This window comes from Vanacampus margaritifer, chromosome 3, assembly GCF_051991255.1.
Source record: "Vanacampus margaritifer isolate UIUO_Vmar chromosome 3, RoL_Vmar_1.0, whole genome shotgun sequence".
Taxonomy (NCBI): domain Eukaryota; kingdom Metazoa; phylum Chordata; class Actinopteri; order Syngnathiformes; family Syngnathidae; genus Vanacampus; species Vanacampus margaritifer.
This window is the reverse complement of record NC_135434.1, coordinates 19,213,525-19,236,384: the sequence shown is the minus strand read 5'-3', so window position 1 is coordinate 19,236,384 and position 22,860 is coordinate 19,213,525. Positions and strand designations below refer to the sequence as shown.

The 22,860-nt window shown below is 38.2% G+C and overlaps 2 protein-coding genes across 4 annotated transcripts in view; one reads left to right on the top strand and one right to left on the bottom strand.

The window, feature by feature from the left end:
- glt1d1 (glycosyltransferase 1 domain containing 1) overlaps positions 1-2,453 on the bottom strand; it is a 21,146-nt gene extending 18,693 nt beyond the window's left edge. Inside the window, exon 1 of one of the 2 annotated variants that reach the window (XM_077560391.1) lies at positions 2,003-2,453. In XM_077560391.1, the coding sequence (XP_077416517.1) occupies positions 2,003-2,070 (68 nt within the window). In that variant the 5' untranslated portion in view covers positions 2,071-2,453. The remainder of the gene's footprint in view (positions 1-2,002) is intronic. The other variant, XM_077560392.1, reaches the window with a different exon arrangement.
- On the top strand, positions 2,407-22,860 carry slc15a4 (solute carrier family 15 member 4). 2 transcript variants are annotated; one of them, XM_077560388.1, is made up of 9 exons: positions 2,407-2,733; positions 2,950-3,578; positions 5,103-5,395; positions 6,593-6,734; positions 6,884-6,964; positions 9,179-9,359; positions 11,497-11,655; positions 14,534-14,692; positions 21,181-22,860. In XM_077560388.1, exons 2-9 carry the CDS (start codon positions 2,994-2,996, stop codon positions 21,330-21,332), a joined length of 1,752 nt encoding a protein of 583 aa, XP_077416514.1. In that variant the 5' UTR covers positions 2,407-2,733; positions 2,950-2,993; the 3' UTR covers positions 21,333-22,860. The 2 variants fall into 2 exon arrangements, with proteins under 2 accessions (XP_077416514.1, XP_077416516.1); XM_077560390.1 differs by having other exon boundaries at positions 2,410-2,733; positions 2,950-3,056.

The window sequence follows — 22,860 nt, the reverse complement described above, 5'->3', positions numbered from 1 at the left end:
TTTGCACGGAGATGGACCGACCATGGAACCCAGCTATAAGCAGAAACAGGAATTCAAAAAATGAAAATCTGTCAAAAATATGTACTTTTGGAGGGGACTGTAGCTGGGAAAGCTTCATGAACATTTAAGAAGCCAAATTATTCCATAACTTTAGTACTAGTGTACATTGCATCAATTTTAACCATTGTTTACATTTTATTTCTGTTAGGTACTGAAAGTGTGAAGTCCGGATCAAATTTGAACAGGAGAATCTATTTGAATAAATGTGCCCCTTGTTTCAACACAGAATAAGTACAGTGGCTTGTAAAAGTCTTCATACCCCTTGAACATGTCAACATTTGTCACATCACCACCACAACTTGTATGTAATCTATTGAGATTTCATGTTGTAAACCAACACAACGAAGTGCATAATTGTCCAGTGTAGACAATTGGGGATGCACCAAGACCAAGACCAGTATCTTTGCTGATACCGTTCGTCTGCACTCTTACATGGACTCACAAAAAAATGCGGCAACAGAGGCGGTTGCCCCATGAATTGTGGCGGTAAACCATCCAGAAAGCAATTTTCTGTGTGTATCATGTCCACAGCAACTTCTCCCAGGACTTTCCTGCAGGAAACATACGTACTACATAGAATAATACAGCTGAAAAGCACAGTACTCGCCAAAAACATTCTCAAAATGGCCAGTGCATTAACAGAAGCATTTTTTTCAAACTGGCTCACATCTAGCTCAAAAAGCCTTTCGCCGATGGCAGGATCATTAACTTAACTATGACTGCGGTGGTGGGATCATAAAACAAGACTGAGTGACATATTTGTGTGAGTCTGCCTTTTCTGACATGAATGTCATCAAATCGTCTGCCTTTTCTGACATGAATGTCATCAAATCTAAGTTCACGACCAGACTGACAGATGAGCATTTAACTAATTCAATTGGAGTGAATCTCAGCAGGGACACTCCTGCATATAGTTCTATGGTTGAATAAAAGCAGTACCAGTTCTCTCACTGTCTGAAAGGTTTGATGTTTGACAACGGTTAGGATGCAGCGTGCATAATGTTAGTGAATATTATTTGAGTTTTCAAACAGGAATGAATGTATTCAAATGCACATACTCTGTATACAACAAAATAATATAGTACTGGTTTATCTGTTTGCACAGTGTAAGTCCAGTACCAACAAGCATGAACTGCAGATGAAAAATAGCCTTTTGGCTAATTCTAGCATATTTACTGAATTGTTTATTAATATGTACTGCGCCTGATACAAATAAATCTAAGCACATTTACTTATGCTATGGAAAAAAACAATGTTAAGAAGTCTTACTAAAACGTGATTAGTTCTCCAACAGTGTTAAAGTAGCTCATAGAAGAAGAAAAAAACTGATTTAGAACAAATTGCATGGTTGAGAATCTGTGGACATGAAACGAAAACTGCTGTTTAGATGTGTCTATCCAAACTGTGTGTCAAATATTTTGCCAATTTGAATGGCAAAATGTGTGCCAGTGTGTTAATGACGGTGCAGCTTCAATTGCAATAAAATATGGTTGTACTGTAAGTATTGCTCAGAAAGGCTGAACACTTTTGTACGCCACTTTCAAATTTGTATTAAGGAAAAAATAAAAACAGATGTTGGTCCGTCAACATTAAGTACTAACACTAAAATTAGATTTACGTTATTGGTGGACTACTGCCACAGTTAAGTTCAAGGGGTATGAATTCCTTTGCCAGCTGTAATTTATTTTGTATTAGAGTGCCCGTTAGATAGATTAAGATAATAAAGTTCCCCTCATTTTTGAAGCACTTCCGTATCCGTACACACTACCTGAAAGAGTCACAATCAGAAGCACAAGAAGCAGTAGCAGTGTGGAGAAACCAACTTTAACATGCCTGGGTTAACAATTAACTCGTGAGCTCTGCTCCATTGCTTAATGCGGGCTCACCTGAATTATCAATGCATCACCTGAAAAAAATAATTACTGTAAAAGGGGTGAATTACCTGATTCGCTCAGCCGTGGTGTGGTTCCCTGATTTGGGTTCGAGACAAGCAATAAATAGTAATTTCATTTTTTTATCCCAATAATGGCCTAGTATACACACATATGCGTCAGTAAATATGAGGGGGACGATAACCTGTGCGTGCTAATACTGCAGACTAGCCAACCTGATAAAACACGTTTCCTGGTGGCTTACTCATTACTTGGGAATTTACTTAAGACTGTTTGTGTCCGTCTCAGATATGCTTCCCGAGAAACACAGCTTCGGAAACAGCTGACTCTGGGCGAAAAATGTTACGGTTTGGTTTCCCCTTCAAAACTGCACGCTATTCAGGCGGCGAACAAAAAAAATTGAACTATCGCGCATGCTCGACGTTTCTTGCAAGCTTATCGCAGCAGCAAAGGTGGCGACATGAAAAACGTGTATGCGTGTAAACTTGGAAGTTCCACTTCCTCTTTTCGATTCTGTGGCGTCAGAGGCTTCTTAGCAGATACACAAACGACATGGATGCACTACCCAGCAGGAAGCATGGTGTAGCGCTTGTATTATAAATCGCTTCTAGAACCACGCGCATATCCAACAGCTTGTTGACTGCTTGTGTGTCACGAGGTAGTGCTGTGACACTTTTGGTCGACTTCCATTCTCCATTGACAAGTAAAAAATTGAAGGATAAATACCGTAAAGGTTAATGGAGCTAACCCACCCCTTTTACGCGTGTCAGTAATATTGAAGGTAATGTATATCTAAACTCGTACCGAACTGTCAGTATGCTAAAGTTAGCTTACGGTTCATAATAAGTTGACGACTGTTATGTGCCAACATCAACTTGAGATGACGATGTATAATGTTTCTCTCATCTAGGCTATTTAGATAGTTAAATGTCGACGCTGTTTAGCAGTACGAGTTGATTCGATCATTATTAAATATGGCTTGTACTCTTCGTTGCAGGACTGAACTCTGTATAAGGAAGGAAGCTATCAGTTCAGTAGACGATGGCTATCGACAAACATACCAACGAGAGCACCCCTCTCTTGGACTCGGATAATGGGACAAATGTGAGAACGTCACCCCCATCAGTTTTCCAGGGAAGAAGACTAGCATGTGCTGCTATTTTGCTGGCTGAATCATTGGAAAGGATTGCATTCTATGGCATCACATCCAACCTTGTCCTCTTTTTAAATGGTAGTCCTTTCTATTGGGAGGGCACACAAGCCAGCCAGGCTCCTCTGATGTTCATGGGGGTAACTTACTTGATATCCCCATTTGGAGGCTGGTTGGCTGACGCATACTTTGGGAAGTTTTGGACTATTGCCTCAAGTTTGATTTTATACTTTATAGGTATTCTATTTTTTCCTTTCATTTCAAATGAAGACACCAGGGTAAATATATGTGGCGAAGAGGCAGCATTTCCAGTGCAACCTGCCGAGTGTCTCAGCACAAACAGTACCCTTCCCAGCAATGTGACCTGCCCCATCCGTGCAGCCTATTGTGGCCCTGTAGTTTACAGTGGACTTTTTTTAATTGCATTGGGTGTAGGGACTGTCAAGTCAAACATCACTCCATTTGGGGCAGATCAGGTATAGTATGAATAGCATTTGTGAGTTCAAACTAAGTATTCAGATACTAATTCCATCCTTGTAATATCTCTAAATAGGATTAGTCTTCTGCTGTGGGCCTTCAGTCAGACATGTGATTTACTTTATCTTTGGCATGAGGGTTCACTTAGACAAGCACATCCTTCACCACAGCCAGTTAATTGTGTTTTACACGCACACAAACTCACAATCACATACATACATACATACATGAGAAAAGAGTATGCCGATTATGGTGGGGAGAAAAACCTTACTGCAAATATACACACTAAATGTTGAAGAAAACAGTAATTGTCTTTCTAAACATAATCACACCAGCCATGAGTACATTTCCACAGGAGGGCTCATAGCATTGCCTCAGATCGGCTGCTTCTGTGCTCATTACATGTTTCTGAATTTGTGTTTGTTGATGCTTTTGATCATGAACCAACCAACCCACTGCCTCAAATAGGACCCTTATACTGCAGGGAAACAAAAGAGAAACTTAAACAAATATATATTGGTTTGTTTTCACAAACATAACCATAATGGAGATCAGTCAGACATTTGCGTATAACTGATTGCCATTAGAATGATTAGTCGCTAGAGGCATAAATGTTCCTTTTGGTGGAGCCTTGGAAGTGTATGGTGTCACTAAACGATTTAAAATTGCTTTATGAACTTTATACTTCTGTTTAAAACATTTTTTGACTTGTTTTCTGTTTAATCTGAAGCCTAGTGAAAATAACAGTAGGTTGAATTGGAATCCCTTCTGTCTAGTCAGTGTAGTTGTCATAATTACTCATTTTGACATGCCACACAACAGCATACTTAACATACACCTCCATTCAGAGAAATGGAATAACCAAAACGTCATTCCAGACAACAGATAACAAGCAACCCACTGGAAAACAACAAACTCCGTGAAGAGATAATGGACTTCACACCGCCTACAAATTAAAAGTTGTACCAGTAGTTGGTATAAGACTGATCATATTGTGGTCAGAGCACATTTTTAACTCCACGTGAAAACAGTAATGGAACTCCACAAGTTTTGTAACTCCGAACCACTGCCTCTTGTTTTTCCTCCACTTTATCACATATAGATAATATATTTGTTTCCTCCAAAGGTGTAGCTCCATGTGGGTCACTGCTCTCACAAGAATATTATCATTTGCTTGCACAGTGAACCGAATGTACTGTTTTCCATTTTCAATACTGATTATGCTATAATCGCAGGCTACTTTACCATTTCACCGCTCAAAATAACCCAAATGTTTTTACACAGCAGATGTGAAGTTTTGTCTTTTTGAGTACAGTAAGAAGATAAAGCTTTATTTGATATACAGTATACTGTAGATGTTTGTTCTTCTTTTTTTGCCCAATGAAACCACTAATATTTGACTTACTTGCCACCTGCACAGTTAATTTATTAGAGGACACGGGCATTTGTATGAGGTTGATTTTATGATTTATTAATACCAGTGTACCGTATGTGTAACAGTGATGCTTTGTTGTTTCGAATAGGTCAAAGACAGAGGACCGGAGGCCACACGCCGATTCTTCAATTGGTTCTACTGGTGCATTAACCTAGGTGCCATCTTTTCACTGGGAGGTGTGGCCTATATCCAGCAAAATTTCAGTTTTGAACTTGGCTACATCATTCCTACTGTGTGCCTTGGGATTTCCTTCCTTGTTTTCCTCCTGGGCCGCACAGTTTTTATCACCAAGCCTGCTGATGGCAGTGCTTTCACCGATATGTTCAAGATACTGAGCTTCGCTTGTTGCTCCTCAAAGCCCAAGGAGCCTGATTTGCTACGGTAATACGTTACCTTTATATGTCTTAATAGAAATGAAAGAGCTGTATCATTTGACTGCAGTGGGGGTGGTAATGTAACAAAGCTAACTAACACGTCTCTACAACAGAAGTTTGTGTTTAAAATAATGCACCTAGGCGCAGTTAAAACTTTATTTATAGCTCATTTGAGCCTGTGTTTTCTTCTGTAGCTGACATCTTAATTTTACTCTAGTGCAATGTTCTTCTAACTTGCATCTGTTTGACTAAAATCCAAAACTAGTTAAAACTGAAATGTCCCAAAACTTGACACTGTATCTTAATTTACCATCCCAGTGACTTTAAAGAAAACCTTATTAAACCATTTCACCCGAGATGGTGATTATAGGCTTATAAAGTCTGTTCCATCTCTAAAAGCACTTACTTAAAAGTAATATTTACTGTCAAAAAATACAAACCTCAAAGTTGGGACATTGTGAAAATTGTAAATAAACACAACAATTTTCAAATATTTTCAACCTATGATCAGTTGAAGACATTACAAAGACATGATAATGTTCAAACAGAAACGTAATTATTATTTATTTTTTTTTAATTTATTTTTGTGGTTGGGGGCAAATATGCAGTCTTTGTCTCTGCAAGGCATTCCATAATAAGCTGGGACAGGGTCATGTTTACCACTCTGGTACATCACCTTTCCTTTTATCAACATTTAAAGGGATACTTAACGCATTGAGCCATTTTCAGCTGTAAAAAAAAAAAAAAAAGTATTTTGTCCAGAATTAATTTGATAACTTCATAATTTTTCTTGTACAATTACATTTTTTTATTATTATTTTTTGCACACATACAAACATGGTTTGCCAGGTTGGGAAGCAAACCCACGCCAACTTGCATCGTAGGCAAGTGACGGTACCACTACACCACCTGGAGCCCTAATAACTTTAAAACTAATTTTTCCACTTGCTGTCGACTGAAGATGACATCCCCCTCCCTGTGTTGAGGAAGTAGGTAACGACCAATCATGGCTTTCTGGGTTTGGTCAGCAAATATCTTGTCTTTGTAATTTGATGACTGTAATATAGGTTGAAAGGGATTAGCAAATTGTTGTATTTTATTTACCTTTTATACAACATCCAAACTTAATTTAAATTGGGGTATGCGCATTGATCCTCTTATACTGTTAGGCACACTTACAATTTGTATAATTTTTGTTTTATAGAAACAAACCAACTCTATTGGAGGGTGCCAAAGTGACCTATGGAGGAAAATTTCCAGAAGAGAAAGTGGAAGAAGTGAAATCTTTGGTGAAAATCCTACCAGTTTTCTTCGCCCTTATTCCATATTGGACAGTGTATTTCCAGGTAAATTGAGTTTAGAAGTGATGAGATGTATTTTGTGCAGTGGCAAAAGTGAGTCTATACAAAATGCAAAGAAAGCCCTGCCATGGGTAAACACAAGATTGGGTGAATAGAAACTGAATGATCTCATGATAATCTCCCTATCATTGCAGATGCAGACAACATACATTCTGCAGGGCCTCCACCTAAAGATTCCAGTTGCTGCCTCGAATAGCACTACTGACTCCCACGCGGTAACTAAACAATAATTAGTAAAACTATTATACATTATTTAGCAAAGATTGGATATTTATACTAACACAAAGTACTGGATGCGGAAAAATGGGTAGTGGGTTTCCCGCAAAGCGTAGTTCTAGGCTAGATTGTTCACATTTGAAACTGTAGGTCACTGACACAGTGACAGCGGTAGGTAACAGCTGGAGGCAGGCAAAGGTTGTGGTAATGCCTTGGGGATTAAGTCAGAACTTTACTTAACAGACTAATACCTTGCAGATTAGCAACCTGTCTGCAGTTGGAAAACTCCACGACAGTGCCTCCATCTGACGGCTCTCGATTAATAAGTCAGACATATAGGTTACCTATGTTTCCATCTTCACATACTATGTTATATGATGCGATGTTGGAAAGATGAAAATGAGGCATGTCCAGATACATCGGCAGTCTTGCTTTCTCATCTATGACGCAGAATTAAAGCATACAGAGAGATTGTATATTATAGTGCAGCTGTTGTTTCAGGTACCGTTTCAAGAAACTGAGTGATTATAACAAGTAGAATGGAATTTGTCAATCAGTTTACCTTAATATTTCATCAAAATAAGGTCTAGTCTTAAAGTTAATGCTGACTGCTGGTAATTGTATAAAAACCACCAAGGGAGATTGTTTTCTGTTTCCATAGACATTATACTGTACACGCTATCAAAAATGAAACCCAAACTTTGTTTGCTACAAGTCTTGACACTTCTCAAAATCAAAAGGGAAACGAGATTTGATGCTGCAGTGTTTTTACTTCCTCACCTGACACAGTTCAATGGCACAACTGAACAAATGAGATCTATTCAAGGAGACAGAAGGCACTGAAAGTGGAGCTGCAAGCGAATGAATGCATTGTAATTATTTATGGTGCGTTACATTCAAAGCTAAATGCAATTGTTTCATCTTTTCAGCTACTGTGTGTGTATCTATCTTGTTCTGTCTTATCATCTGTCTAGCTATCTAAGTGGTATTAAACATACAGTAGATGGATGGATGTTATATACAGTATATCTTATTTTGAGGCAGGCTGGAGAATATAGAAAGGGTATGCACTATGCAGTTTTTGTGCTGTCAATATATTTATTAAATGTATTCCTGAGTGCACATAGTGAGCGCGCCACTGCCATCTAACCACAATTTGTGTTACTCCTAACTGAGCAAATCAATTCAATCACTTGCAATGCTAACTAACAAACAGCAGTTCAAGGTTTAGTGATCTAAAAATAGACATACGGTATTAATATGCATTCCCCTGCTGTTTTCATAGATATAATAGAATATAAATCAGATTCTCCTTATGCATCCTCATCCTCTTTGCACGAAACCCACGCTTTTCTTTGGGCCCTCTAGTGAATACATATGCATGAGTAGGAACAGAGCAATTTGTCATGTACTTTTGCAGCAGAGTCAGGCATGTACATTACGATGTTAAGCACATTGCTACAAATGGAATGGAAACATTGAGAACTTGAAGAAAATACTGCATATATGTCTGATTTTTCATCATCCCTCAATACATGATTTGCAGTCACTTTTTCTTTTTTAGTTTACGTTATGTGGCCAGTCAAATGTATACATGATACTTATATACAATCATAGAATTTAGCTGAGTTAAAAATTGCGTCTTGTGCATTCAGTAGTCTTGTTTTTACCTCATCCTAGAAATTGCTGATATAACACAATGGATAAGTGAAAGGGAACTCATTACTGATACATGGTTTTATTTAGAAAATAAAATTGATCCATTTAAAAAATTATAATATGCTAACAATAGACAAATTGAACAAAAATTAGTTTAGCTTAGAGATACATAATTGTGAACCAGAGGCGCACCAAACCTCAGATGACACTGACATTTCAATTTAAATGTTTGCAGGTTTTTTGTTCATGGTTCAAACTTCTAGATGTGCTTCATAAGTACAATTTGATTTTGTGTCTGCCTGGTTGGTGGTGTAGTATTTCACAAAGTTATTCTTTTGATAAACAGAAATGTTATGGCAATGCATCCAGATGTGTTGACATGCAGTGCAGTTTTCAGTCACATTTAAATGTGACCACCTGGGGGTGCCAAAGTAATAGTAAGCCAAAAGTGCAAATTTAATCAGCTGTTAGACTGTGACAAAATTCTCCACAGCTTTCACACTTTATTGAATTTTGTACAGTTTTATCTCATCTATTTCCTCTGAAACCTCCAGATGACATTTCGCTTCCCGGCAGCCTGGCTCACCATGTTTGACGCTGTGCTCATCCTCATGCTGATTCCTCTTAAGGACAAAGTGGTAGACCCGATTCTGAAACGGCGTGGTCTGCTGCCCTCCTCTCTGAAGAGGATTGCAGTGGGGATGTTCTTTGTCATGTGGTCGGCTGTGGCAGCGGGTGAGTACACAAAAGATATGTCCTTTGTGCATTCCTACTTATTTCTTATAAATTGATCTGGGGAAACAAATACAAATCTGGATTATTTTGTGTAGTTTCAAAGCACATACATGTGGGAAATACCTCCACATTCATGACTATAAAAACGTGATCCTTACCGCAAAAATTGGGACTATGGCACCAACATTTTTAATGTGTTCTGTATGATAAATGATTTAGTAAATATGTTTTGTCACAGATGGATGAATAATCCCTAAATGTGAACATCCATCCACTGGCAGGCTATATATGTTTACTTACTGGAGCAGTTGAGGCATTGCACTGTGTTGACCTGAAGATTGCATCCTTGCCACAGAGTCATTTTCAGTTCTAGCCTGTGGATTATTTGAAAGTGCAAGTCCAGCATGTCTGGGGAGAAAGCGACTGCATTGATACAGCCAAGCAAAGAATTTTGAGAGAAACAAGCCACAAGGCACATTTCTGAATAAACAAACACATGCAAGATGTTAAATTAATTTATAATTGCGGCATATTTTATTAATGGGTACACCTGAGACTATAGGTAACGAGCATAGGATGACAATCTGAACAAAAATGGATGACATGCGATGCGACTTTTGTTTTTGCTAGAGAGAAGTGTTTTTGATATTATGATTATAAGAAGTGGCCTGTATCTTTGTTCTATGTTTGGATGAAATTGGGAAGTGCAGAATAAGACGTATTGCTGAGGGAGAATATTCTAGACTATTTACCATCAGTGATGGTATGAAAGGTGTATGAAGAATATGTATCTCATTTTAAGGCATTTTCTTTTCAGAGGTCATTGGCATTTCTAGATGTAAAGATGTTCAAACAAATTCAGTTAGCTGAAAGACCATTCTCGGTATCTGCTTTTATCACCTCACTTCTTTGGGGGAAAGTAAAGCTCTTTCACAGCAAAATAAATTCTGAGTATTGCAGCGAGCAATTCCTGGGAGTGGAGAGAAAGGGTTTATGAGGGAGCAGAGGTGTGGGCATTGGTCACAGAACAGTGAGTTTACACACGAGCATTATGGCTGGATTCAGTCACTGGACAAAGTGATGACATGTTGACAATAATGAACTTTATACTTTCTATCCATCCATTTTCATTCTATTCCTCACTAGGGTTGTGTGCAAGCTCGAGCCTATCTATCCTATGTGCCCTGCGATTGCCGGATTGCCAGTTCAGGATGTATACCGTCAGCTGGGGTAGACTCCAGTACATCCGTGACCCCAGTGAGAATAAGTGGTACAGAGAATGGATGCAGTCTAGCACATTAAATCTTCAGCCTGCAAGTCTCTCATAATGAAATGGTTGCAGGGTAATTTCATGGGGTTTGCTGTTAGGCATGGAGAACAAAGTGGGGCCTCCAATGCAGTACAAGAGGCCTCCAAAAATCTGCCGGCCTGCAGAGAACCATTGATTTATTTTATTTTTGTTTGTGTACAAACTGAGGGAGGTTGAAGAAAAGCAGGGCTCACACTGCTTATGAAGTATTTTTTGTACAATATCTTGCACTATACCGTATGCTTTTAAAGTGTGAGTTCTAATGTGCTTCTTATGGAGCTCAATTGCCTTTAGATGTCCACTACTAGGGATCATGTTGGGCTGTGTGATGTTTAGCAAGGAGGGGGTAAGCAAGTGTTGTGCGTTTGTAGTGAAGGACTAAGTCTCTGCAGCCCAGTCGCCGCATGGACTGAGATAGACAGCTGGTATTATTGCATGGTCGGATTACAAGACTACAACTTTTCTCCAAGTGCAGCATTAAGTGTAGTTATGATATGAGGCAGCCTTTGGGCGTTATCTACAAATACTGCAGCTGCTGGTTGCATGATAATGGCCATCAATTAAAGTTAAAAATGCAGTAGTGGTTGATGATCTACTTACAGTAGCTATTTCCATAAAGGAGTTCTAATAGCAGTTATAAATACAGAAGGATGTGGATGTGATCTTAATGAAATGGATGAAAATAATCCAAAATCGCTGAGTCATTAAATTGGCAGTGAGGCCACAGTGTAGTACCGGCCGGGTGTGGGTGTGTTTTGTTGTTGTTTTTTTGCTTTCTACTTGTACTCACATTTGCTGTCACACTGCTTGTTTTTGTCTGCCCGTCAGGTATCCTGGAGACAAAACGCCTGGAGATCATCAAAGCAAATGGTCCCATTGATCAAGTGCTTGGCAACGTAGTCTACTATGCAGCAGATTTACCCATTTGGTGGCAAGTGCCTCAATACGTGCTGATAGGCATCAGTGAAATATTTGCCAGCATTGCAGGTACTCAATTTGGTGCTCCTGACCTGTTCAAGCTTTAATTTCAGATAAGCATAATGAAGTGCTAACTACCATTCTGATTCACTGAAACTGGATTGTCAGCTAAAAGTGACCAATATTGTCATATCCTCACATACTCATGTTATCATATTAATTACAGCCACCATGACTCCTATTAAGGACATAATGTGCTTCAATACAGGAGGAGATTTTATGATTGCCAGATGTTAAATGCTACTCTTAGTGCTCACCCTGTTTCACTGCAGCTGACTAGGTCTCCCCTAACAATCTCTTGGGCATCCACAGCAATCAGGGCTTATGACATATGCCCATCCTGTAACGCTGCTTTGTCTTTCAACCATCCAGTTTTATCTAGTCACCTGAGTAGAGACAACAAGGGCCTTCAAGAACATAGTGTAAACTAGTTTTACAGCAGAACTTCTATTTTTAGGTAAGGAAAAGGATCAAAACAGATAGCCAGAAGGACTAAGGCACATATTTTATTGCAAATTCGTTGCCACAAAAACTGCATCAAAATTATGTACCATGCTCAGACTGAGCTATTGAATCCTGATTTTTTTTTATATAAAATTAATGATTTGTAAAATTTGTATGTAGCTGGTGTAGGTACTCGTCCATCCCTACCAATCTCCCTCACTCAACAAGGCTGCGTTCAGACTGCAGGCAAATCGGATTCCTCCTCAAATCCGATTTTTAGGGCTGACTGTCCAGACTTTTTTTTTTTAGCAAGTGTCCAAATCCAATCTGGCCCTGTTCAGACTGAGCCACATTATTGACCCATCTGACAGGTTTCTGTAGCGGCGCCCAACGCGTGTAGTGTTTGGCGTCATGTGACGCTGTGTACCGCTCCATACTTCCCGTTCCTCGCAAGCGCGTTAAGCGGTTTTCTTTTCTTTTCTTTCTTTTCGTTCTTTACTTTCTTTTCTTTTCTTTCTTTACTTTCTTTTCTTTCTTTCTTTATTTATTTAAACGACTGTATATCTATGGCTATGATCGGGCACTATTTCGCTATTTCCGGTTGCGCATGTGAAGCTCTGATGGGGTAGAGCTCGAGACCGGCTTTAGCGCAAGTAACGCAAACTGTCACTGTATTTCCGGTTGAGCATAACAGGAGCCGATGGGGCAGTGGAGCCGTCAAGGCGACCGAGCATGCGAGGAAACAGCCGGGCACCGATTGGATATTGACAGCGCGGGCGCATTGGTTTTGCACACGTAGAGTGACGTCAGGACAGTCAAATCCGTTCCGAGTGTTTCAAGCTGATCAGACTGAGACACATCCTGTCTAAATCGGATATGAAACTACCTCCCACATGTGGTCTCAATCTGCCCCTCATAAATCGGATTTCATGTGCTTTGTGACTATTCAGACTACAAAAGAGCCATCCCCATTCAATCTGGATTTGGGCTGCCAGTCTGAACAAGGCCTACGACTTATGAAACTCTTGTAGAAGAGATCTTAAATGACTTTTACTCCCCTGGCTAAATAAAGGTGAAATAAAAAATGTCTTTGCATTTTACTTAATTGCCATTGTTTAGCTTTAGCCCATTGTGATCTGACCGAACCCTCTTGATATTAAAATCTATAATTATAGTGCATGGATGCAAACCTTTCTCCATAGATGAAACCACTAGAATCTGAAAAGTGCGTCATTGGACTGTTAGACAGAGGGAGGGTTCATCTCCAATCCAAGCACAGATGAAGCTGTACTTCCCCAAAATCATTAAAAAAAAATTATCCCTGTCTCGCTCTCTCTCCATTCTTTAGCGCTTACTTCAAGGAGAATAGTCTGACAGAATTGTGACATTAAGTATGGTGAATGAAAAGAAATGTTTTCCCTTAGTCCTCTTTAGTTTGAATAAACCTGACAAAAGCCACTGCCATCAAACATATTCCCCTGACTTAAAAGATAAAAAGGAACATTTATTTGTTTGTCATGCAGGTTTGTTTTTATTTGTTGTCTTGGAATGATCCCTGACATTTTGTTTGCAATAAAATCATTTTTACTTGCTCCTTTGTAAGAAAAAATGTGCAGTGCATTTGAAATCTTATGTTTGTTCAGCTTTTATTATTTGGCTCAAATGGTTATTTGGTTCATTCATGGTGGACATGTCAACATCAGACATGATCTGAAAATGTCCTCGCGATATCTTACCTAATATTTAAAATTTGTGGGGTTTTTTTTTGCTGCACACATTGAGTTGCAATCAAAAGGTTATCCTTGGATACAAATCTACCATTGACAACATCTACAAAGGTTAGAGTTTACAATGCTCTAATCCCAACATTTTTGTAGCCCCTTTTCCAATGCATGCATAGGTATCTGTGAGGAAGTTGTCCATAAAGTCTTAAATAGCAAACCATATTCAACCACCATTCTGTAATCTCCCCAAACAGATGTAGCTATTGGGCCTTATTTGAAAAATCACACGAGGTGCCATGAAATTATCAATGTCAGCTTGCAGGCAGACAGGTCTGGTGCTGGAAAATAAGACTTCCCACCACCTCTCATGCTTTCCGTCTTTCTCTGCAAGTGTGATTTATCTTCCAGAAATGTGGTTGTCTTGCAGACTATAGCATCGCATAGCAGATAGCCAACCGAAGAGAAATTGAATGAAAGGCAGGCAATATACAATTTCAAAACTGTTGTGCATGTTTTTAAGCCTCAAATGCTTCAAGAAACATTTATTCTTCCCCAGACAATTATTACCAATTGATAATTGATTCATCATTTATTGTTGTAGATCCCATCTACATAGCTACCTACTGTTGCACACATCCTTACAGTCAATACATCTACCCGCCAAGCAACCTACTGTTTTCATTCACACTAATGAAATAATTGTGTTCTCTTTTCTGCAGGACTGGAGTTTGCATACTCTGCTGCACCCAAGTCTATGCAGAGTGCCATCATGGGACTCTTCTTCTTCTTCTCTGGGATAGGCTCCTTTGTGGGCTCGGGTCTGTTGGCCATCGTGTCACTCAAGGCGATTGGATGGATGTCATCTCACAAAGATTTTGGTAATAGCAGGGGCACATTGTATAGAATATATATTGTGGTAATATTTATTTGTATTTTGTCTTCATGATCATACTCGGTATTAGAGTAATTCAAAGTAATCAAGTTACATTACTTTTATATTATAGTACTTGGATTACGTTACTAACTAAATTTTTTAGCAGGTAACTTATAACTGTAACGGAATACATTTAAAAAGTAACCCTCCCAACCCTGCCTCTAACTTAACTTAAACCTTTAGGACAATGCATTCTGGGAACAATATATAAATATATATGCAAAACAGGTAGATATAACACACCCAGAACTCATAGGGGCAAATGTTTCTGTGTTCCATTTCCATTTGTTTTTTGGAACCATATATTTACAGTTGAGACGCGCTATTTAGAGCTGACCTGCAAATAGCGAAAATATGTGTATAATTGTTTTTCAGTTATAAACCATGATTTTACTGGTCCGGCCCTCTTTGTAATATATTTTCCTCTATGTGGCCCCTGAGATAATATGAGTTTGACACTCCTGACCTTTTAGAGGTATATCAACTCAGGTTGCCGAAATGTATTTTACCAGGATAGGACTTAGAATCTTCAAAGCTTGTGGTGATTTAAAATCCACTTAAGGAGGTTGTAAATTAGTTGTGGAAAGGGTAGCAAAACACCCGGTGCAGTTTTGTTGTTTTAAGGGAATTTTCCCATAATAAATAGACATGTCAGCCTAACGACGCAACGTTGTGTAAATCTGTCCAAGTGGCAGAATGAAGAGAGAGATGTTGGTAGCAGATTGATGGGTTCCTACAATCAGAAGGTTGCCGACCCGGATCACATTTCTCTGAGCAGGTGGTAAAGTTGTAAATAACATACCCGCAAAAGCCTAATAGCCCATTAATACAGTGTGCCTCACGAATGAGTGTGATTTTGATTATGTTAGCACTGGAAGGTTGGTTACACGCTTCATAAATCCCATCAGTTTCTCATCTTAGCTTCATTTAAGGGGCAGTTAAAGTTGAGCCAGATTGCCTGAAAGACATCTTTTGTTTGAAATGGAACAAAACATCCTCCTGGCCACAAATAAAAAAAACAAATGACACAAAGCTTAAGTATTAAAGTAGGGTTAGGGTTAGGAATTGTATAGTATGTTTTGTGGCCGTTTTCCACAGTTTGTAAGATGTTAGTGTATTGAGTCTTCTTAGCTGTTAAGGTGGAAAAGATTCAACTCATTTCCATGGCTTCAGGCATAATGGTGTTCAGTAAACAGCTTCCTAGGTGAACTGTTCGGAGTTTTACTGAGCCGCACTGGCCTGAAGATAGATGAGGAACATTAATCACAGGCCGGGGGTCTGATTACACCTCTCTGCTCAACTTGAGTAAAGCTGTCCCTTGAGCATTAACATGGAGATGGAACTGCTAGTCTGGCATCACACGGCTTGATGCTGTCACTCAGTCTACACCTGCTCATCCTGGAAAAAGTCAGCTTGTGTGTGGAGTGTTGCATTTAAAAGTTCCAATATCAAAAGTGTCTTTCCATCATGTTGGAAAAAGCTGAAATTCCATGTTTGATGTTGTTGGCAGGTATGTTTACAGAGATGCAATCCATCATTTTGCAGACAGTTTGGATGTTTGGATTCGGAGAACTTGCCTTTATATTTGTAATAGTACAATACATTCTGCTAATACACATGTTCACACAGACCAACTGAAATGTTTGGGTACCAAGTAGGTATAATAAACATTGGTGAGGTTAAATCTTCAACATATATTTTTATTTTAACTGCATAAATTAGAATAACTATGTTCTGATGACTTTTTCTAGCTGTGTTCAGTAATCTGAATGGCATAGAGAAGTACATTTTTTTTTTTTTTTTTTTTTTACTCTGTTGTAGCTTGAACTCTGGAGGGGACGTCCCTAAAAGTGGACCAGTGCTTTATATTAAAAAAATATATATACATATATGTGTATATATATGTAAAACATTTAAATAGGGGCAAGTAAAAAAATAAAATAAAATAAAAAAAGAGGGCAACAACAATGTATTATTATATTTGATAGAACTTATTTTATATCTAGTACTAGTACACAGACCATCCATGTATTTTGTCCACTTGCACAATATAATGATACCCAGTCAAGAAAAACATTTTACATTACAAAGATAATAATTTAACATTGTGATTGAAACTGCCAAAGAGGTATTCGTTCAACAATATCATACTGAAATTTGTTCCTAATATATTTTTACTCGTGTTAACTGAGGTAACCAAAATATTCTCTCATGATGCTACTTTACCGTTTTGTGTCATTGTAATCAACCATAGTAATATATATTATTAATCCTTTTTTGACGGGCAGTCAAATTTGACCATCATTATCTCTGTAAAAGCAAAATATTTGATTCATTATTGGGAAAGTAGTGATAATAATGTTGCGACTGTTCAGAGTATTCTTTCTGCATATTGTCATCAGATTTTTTTTCAGTCATTTCCACTTTTAAAACTTTAAATTAATGTGTAAAAATGACTGCTTATCTCATCCCACCAAACATTGTTTCCCCATATGCTTTCTGTATTATAACTCCCTCGTGCCCTCCAGTACAATCCTTTTTTACTTTCACAAGCAGTCTGTTCAGCTTCACCTTTTACACTTTGCGCAAACGTGTCCTTCACATACAAAGCTTTTGTTTCCTAAAATACCATTTTCTGCATTTAATTTGAAACCCTTTTATGTTGCTGAATTTATTTCCGAATGAGCTCTTTTCTCAGCTGTTTTAGTCCCACGATGGCAAATGGTCTTTCGTTTGACCAGTGTTCAAGTTGTCAATCTAATATCTGATGTCGAGGACTTTTTTTTTTTAAGGACATTCAGAGCAAGATGACATTCGCACATCCCGCTGAAGCAGTTTTGGGGTCACATTGTGCAAAATGTCAGTGTTTTAATGGAGGCCTTTTATATCACAATTGGCTAACTTAACACAGGCTATATTATAAATGGAACTTCCAGTACAAATAGAAGACTTGGAAGGGTTTAGAAGGTGGTTTTCAGCACAGGTTGGAGGGCCAAACTAGTCTTATGATAAATTGAATGACTACAGAAAATTACAAAATTTATAGCTGGAACCAAACATCCATTGATTTCTGCAGCTCAAGGTGATATTGAATGTGTTAAAGCATTAAAATGTTGAGTCATGACATTTCTGGGTTTGGATCAATTGATCTATTGTCAAATGTTAAATTGATATTGACCACTTTCTTCTGGGTTCCCGTGGTCAGGTGAATTATCACGCATTGAGGCTCACTGTGGAATCACCACTACCTTGAAGACCTGTCAAATATAGTAAAAATAGTAAGGCCTAGTCCTTGTGTAATTTGGGCCATGCTTGTGTAATCGCCTGGCTGGGGTCCCTTGTGGGGCAGACTAGAGTATTTAAATGTAACTTCTAATGTACTGCTGACGAAATTAGAGTTTGAACATTTAAAAGCTCTCAAGAAGAGATTAAAATATCCTCAAATGATTTGTCTCAACAATTTACACAACAGATCGCAAATTGGTCTTAGCAAAATAGTTCGATGAATGTTTTCCTCTTCAGCACTAAGAATATAGCAGTTTGCCAATTAAGACTGCAGCAGTTATGACTCTCTTAAATTAGTTTATTGAATGCTAATCCAATAGTCTTAACAGCAAATGTGCTCCCCATTTCCCACCATTTGTCTTCTGTCAATCGCATTGTTTTACGTTTCGTAAATTATTTACAGTTCTTTGTTATTTTGGTCCACCTGTCCCAATCTAAACATTTGACCAAATTAAGATGACAGAATTAATAATGGCCTGCGACAGATTTTTGTCTCTGCCTGTTGTCTTTTCTGAATGCTGTGGCACTTCACAGTCATTCACCAGCGCGCCTCAAAGATCAAATGGTTCACGCGCTCTTCTGTTGAAGGCGCATCGGCAGAAGCGTCGGTTGTGTACGCTGCATCCTGTCATCCCAGATTTTCTTTCTTCTATTGAATGTCTAATTATCAACAAGGGTGTGCTCACAACAGAGAGACTGGCAAAATAACCTTGTGCAAGCACATTGCCATGTTGTGATGCCCTACTGAGATCAACTGATCATGCAATGCTTGAAGATCTCGTTTCATACGACTTAATCCTGTACTTTGATCAACAGGGTGTTAAGTCATATACAAGAACATGAAGGTTTTTGTGTTAGCACAGACTCTTATATGACACCACGCCTCCGATGCGGGGAAGTGAATATTAGCGTGGTATGCCTGCTGCATGGAAAACATGTGTGACACAAATAGTACATATTGCTTGTTGGAGAGTAGCCACCTTGATTGGCTAGTCTTTGCACAACACATTTCCATGCCTATGGCAGGATTACTGTGAATAAAACTATTACTACAAATGTTGAAAGGTTTTGCTGTGGAATTCAAGAAAATAAGTATAGTTGTATCAAAAATGCTATGCAAGAGTATCTCCTATTTTTTGTGAAACTCTACATGTGAAAATTTGCGGTTAACAATAATGATTATATTTTAGTTAAGCTATTCCGCTTAAAGAGCTTCTCCATACTGGTATATAAACCATTAAAACAACAAACAAATGATCCACACCCAACATTAAGGGCATCTCACATTATCCTGTCTGCATACGTATGGAAGTCATTCAATGCACTTGATTAGCCAAAACAAGGCCCTATCCATTACTGCACTACTGTCAGAAACGGTAATTAAAGGCAAATTATTAACTTCCATAAGCACAATGAACAAGGCAAGGCAAAACTTCCTTGTAACAACGCTATCCTCAAAAGTAAAATGTGTTTTTTCATTGATGACTATTTGGAAAAGGCAATTTAGAGAAACCTCAAGATGGCCTCCTGTGCTGTATTTAGTATGTATATTATATGTAGTTCAAATTTCTGCATCATTTGACAAGGCAATGTATAGACTCAATTGTAATGAGCTTTAAGAGTGCAATCTCTGCCGAGTCGTACACAATTACATTCAACAAGTCAGCCAAGTCAACAGCACAAAGTTGGTTCTGAGCAAATAGCCAATCATTAAATTGTCAAGAAGCTCAAAGTAAAGTTTTCTGTATCCTGATCCAAAGACTCAATAATATTTGTTCCTGAGACATAAGATGCTCACCTCATTCGACAAGTTCTATTGTTGAACACATTTAACATGCATTAGACAAATGACACAATAAGATGATAGTCTATTGACATCATTGTGCTCATAAGTTTACATACCCTAGTAACTGTACATGTACAAAAGCTAAATGTCGCCTAATGACACAAAAATGCTATTTCATTAATTCCTTTATTCAACCATGTAAGAAACTCATGCTATGAATCGTCACCAAAATTAACATGCACATCTCTCTTCATGTCAACTTCAACCTCTGAAAATATCAAAACCATTGCCACAGTATATTAGATATTATGGACATTAAGCTTTTTTTCCACCAAACAGTTGTGCTCATAAGTTTATATAACTGTATGGTATGTAAATTTATAAGCACAACTGCAAAATAGTCTGTCCCAGCTAGCAGTTTCATAAGCTTTAAGGGAATCTTAAACAGTTTTATTGTAATTTATTAATAATCCTCTTTCCATGTATTAGCATCATGATGGTAAATAGGGAGAAGTTGCCACCACATTTAACCACCATCAAGCTTGAGTTGTTTTCTCCAACTTCATTTGTAGTGACAGCTCCACTTGGAGAAGCTAATAGGAGTTTTCTGAGCAAGACAGAACATCGCCTTGGGGGGCTTTACATTTACATTGACAATATTACATGACAGAAGCAATCTACTGTATATACAGTATCTACTCACAGGAGAAGCTGTGCCTGAAGCACAGCTTCTTACACAAATTAAATATTTGTTTTTGAATATGCGACTACAAACCGGTCTGTCTAAACCACCTCCAATCTGATATATGTCCAGGAACTAAAGATTTACGTGTTGTGTCCACCTCCCATGTACCTTATTTTGACCATATTTGTTTTTTTCACTGTAGCTTTGATGTAAGGTGGGTGTTTTTTTTTTTCTTCCTTCAGTTGAGTTTGAGAAATTGAATCAATTCATTTTATTGTCCCATTCTCAGGGGAAAACAAGTATTGCCTTTAATAGGTATCAAAGACGCTCACGTTGACGCGTATGTTCTAATTCTTCAGTCATGACTTTGTTGTAGCTGAAAAGAGGGAGATGAACCGTATTTGTTTTTGAAAAGTGAGTGGAAAAGTAAGAAGCCAGCTTGCTGAACGGTACCACCTGACAGTCTTGTCTTTGCCGAGCCTCTCGCTACAAAACTGAATGTTATCTGTCAAAAACGTTACTGCGGTGTTCTAGCGGAGGAACATGGCAAGACGACCTCGTTTGATCTTCACAATTTACCTGTGTCATTTTGTCACTCATCCACTCTGTTAAAAAGTGTCACAGACCTGAACTTGGGAAGAATAAAGACTCTTGTTTTCTCTCACCATCTCTCTAGGAAACATCAATGACTGCTCACTGCACTACTACTTCTTTCTCCTGGCCGGGATTCAGGGCGTAACTCTTCTCATCTTCCTTATCGTCACTTTTAAATATGACAAGCAGAGGGGCCGAGCAGGAAGCCAAAGACAAAGGCACGTCTCGTCTTGACCGTGACACATGGACACCGCCTGCTTCCAGTCTAATCAGCATTTGAATACGTGCTTATTAGTCCAATTCTTGCCTTCTACACTCACTGGAATCCAGAAGTGTTTATCGTGTCTTTTAGTGGTTCTTTAAAAATGCATTCATGAGACTGCATAGCTGGAAAAGCTCCACTGCAAAATGTTGAGCCGAATGCAGGAGCTATGTCGTGTCTACTCTTATGTTTACTGTGTTGCCTTCATTTGCACGAGACCTGCAATGGTGCCAGAAGATTACAGTGTAAAGAAGTCAACACACCCCAGTCAAATGCAGATTTTGTATTAAGAGTTCAATCATTTATAATCTTATTCGCCATTAATGTGACCTAAAATCTATAAACCTGTATAATAATAAAAAAAAAAATCTTTATTTTTTTGACTTGTGATGTCAAAATGTTGTTTCGGCTGGGTGTCAAGATGGAAGAGTCATCTTACAAAGAAAAAATGAAACCAAGGTTGGAATTTTTTGGCCATACCGTTCTGCTCAACACCAAAAGAACACCATTTTCTTCAACTCGGAACAAGTCAAAATGGAAGGAATCGTGAAAGTTCCAAATATTAGTGTAGTGCAACCACAATCTCAGATTAAGAAGTTGTACACGTTGTAGGTCACATTAATGGTGGAAGAAGTGTAGAAATGATTTATCTCGGTCTCATTTTTATGTAACAAAAAAAACATGCTTTTTATATCAATTATATATTATTTTAAAAAAAAAATGCTTATTGTAGTTGAGCAGTTTTTATTATTCAGCAGTGCATTTTCTAACCACTTTTTTTCCAGAGCTTGAAGTGATCAGTATTTAGATCTTTAAAATGAGTGACCATTCTGTAAATGATGTGTTGAATGTACTCCTAAATATACTTTAGAAGGGCTATTGGAGAGGGTCAGGTACCGACAATATGCAGAAAGGGGAACTTTCAAATGCAAATTATGTTTTGCAGTTTGTGATTAAGGAGGACCTCATCAATGTTCACATTAAGATTCTTGTTTGGGGAGACATTGACTGCACACGTGTTTATATATTTCAACATTTCTTAATTTTTTATATTTTCGATCTACTAGCTATACTGAGAGCAAGATGTTAGAATGTCCATCCTCCATGACTCCAATGAAGCCTTAAAGATTATTTTGTTTTAGGGGCGTAGCTGCAATAGTCAAGGTCAGTTTGATGAAGAAAGAAACCGTTTGAAATAGATGTTGAAACTGGAACTCAAGATGCCATCAGAAATACTGTATTGGAAAAAGGCAAATGTTGATACAAGAAATACATCCACAAGCGTAGGCTTTTTTTTCTTTTGACTGTACAGGTATGTGTTGCCACAACTCCCTCAAATTGTCTCTAAAACATCAGTGTTTACTCTCTTCATTTAAAAATGCCTTTTGAGAACTTGCATCACGGTTAATATCGTGGCGCTAATGTGTTGCATTTGTAAAACTATGTTGGCCTTAAGCATCATTTTTGTTTGTGTTGGATCCATTAAACAAATACAAATAA

Excerpts from the sequence above, each read along its gene's own strand:
- slc15a4 (XM_077560388.1), top strand. The coding sequence starts at position 2,994 with ATGGCTATCGACAAACATACCAACGAGAGCACCCCTCTCTTGGACTCG. Across the intron at positions 5,396-6,592 it reads AAGGAGCCTGATTTGCTACG|AAACAAACCAACTCTATTGG; the intron begins GTAATACGTTAC and ends TTTGTTTTATAG. Across the intron at positions 9,360-11,496 it reads GTGGTCGGCTGTGGCAGCGG|GTATCCTGGAGACAAAACGC; the intron begins GTGAGTACACAA and ends TCTGCCCGTCAG.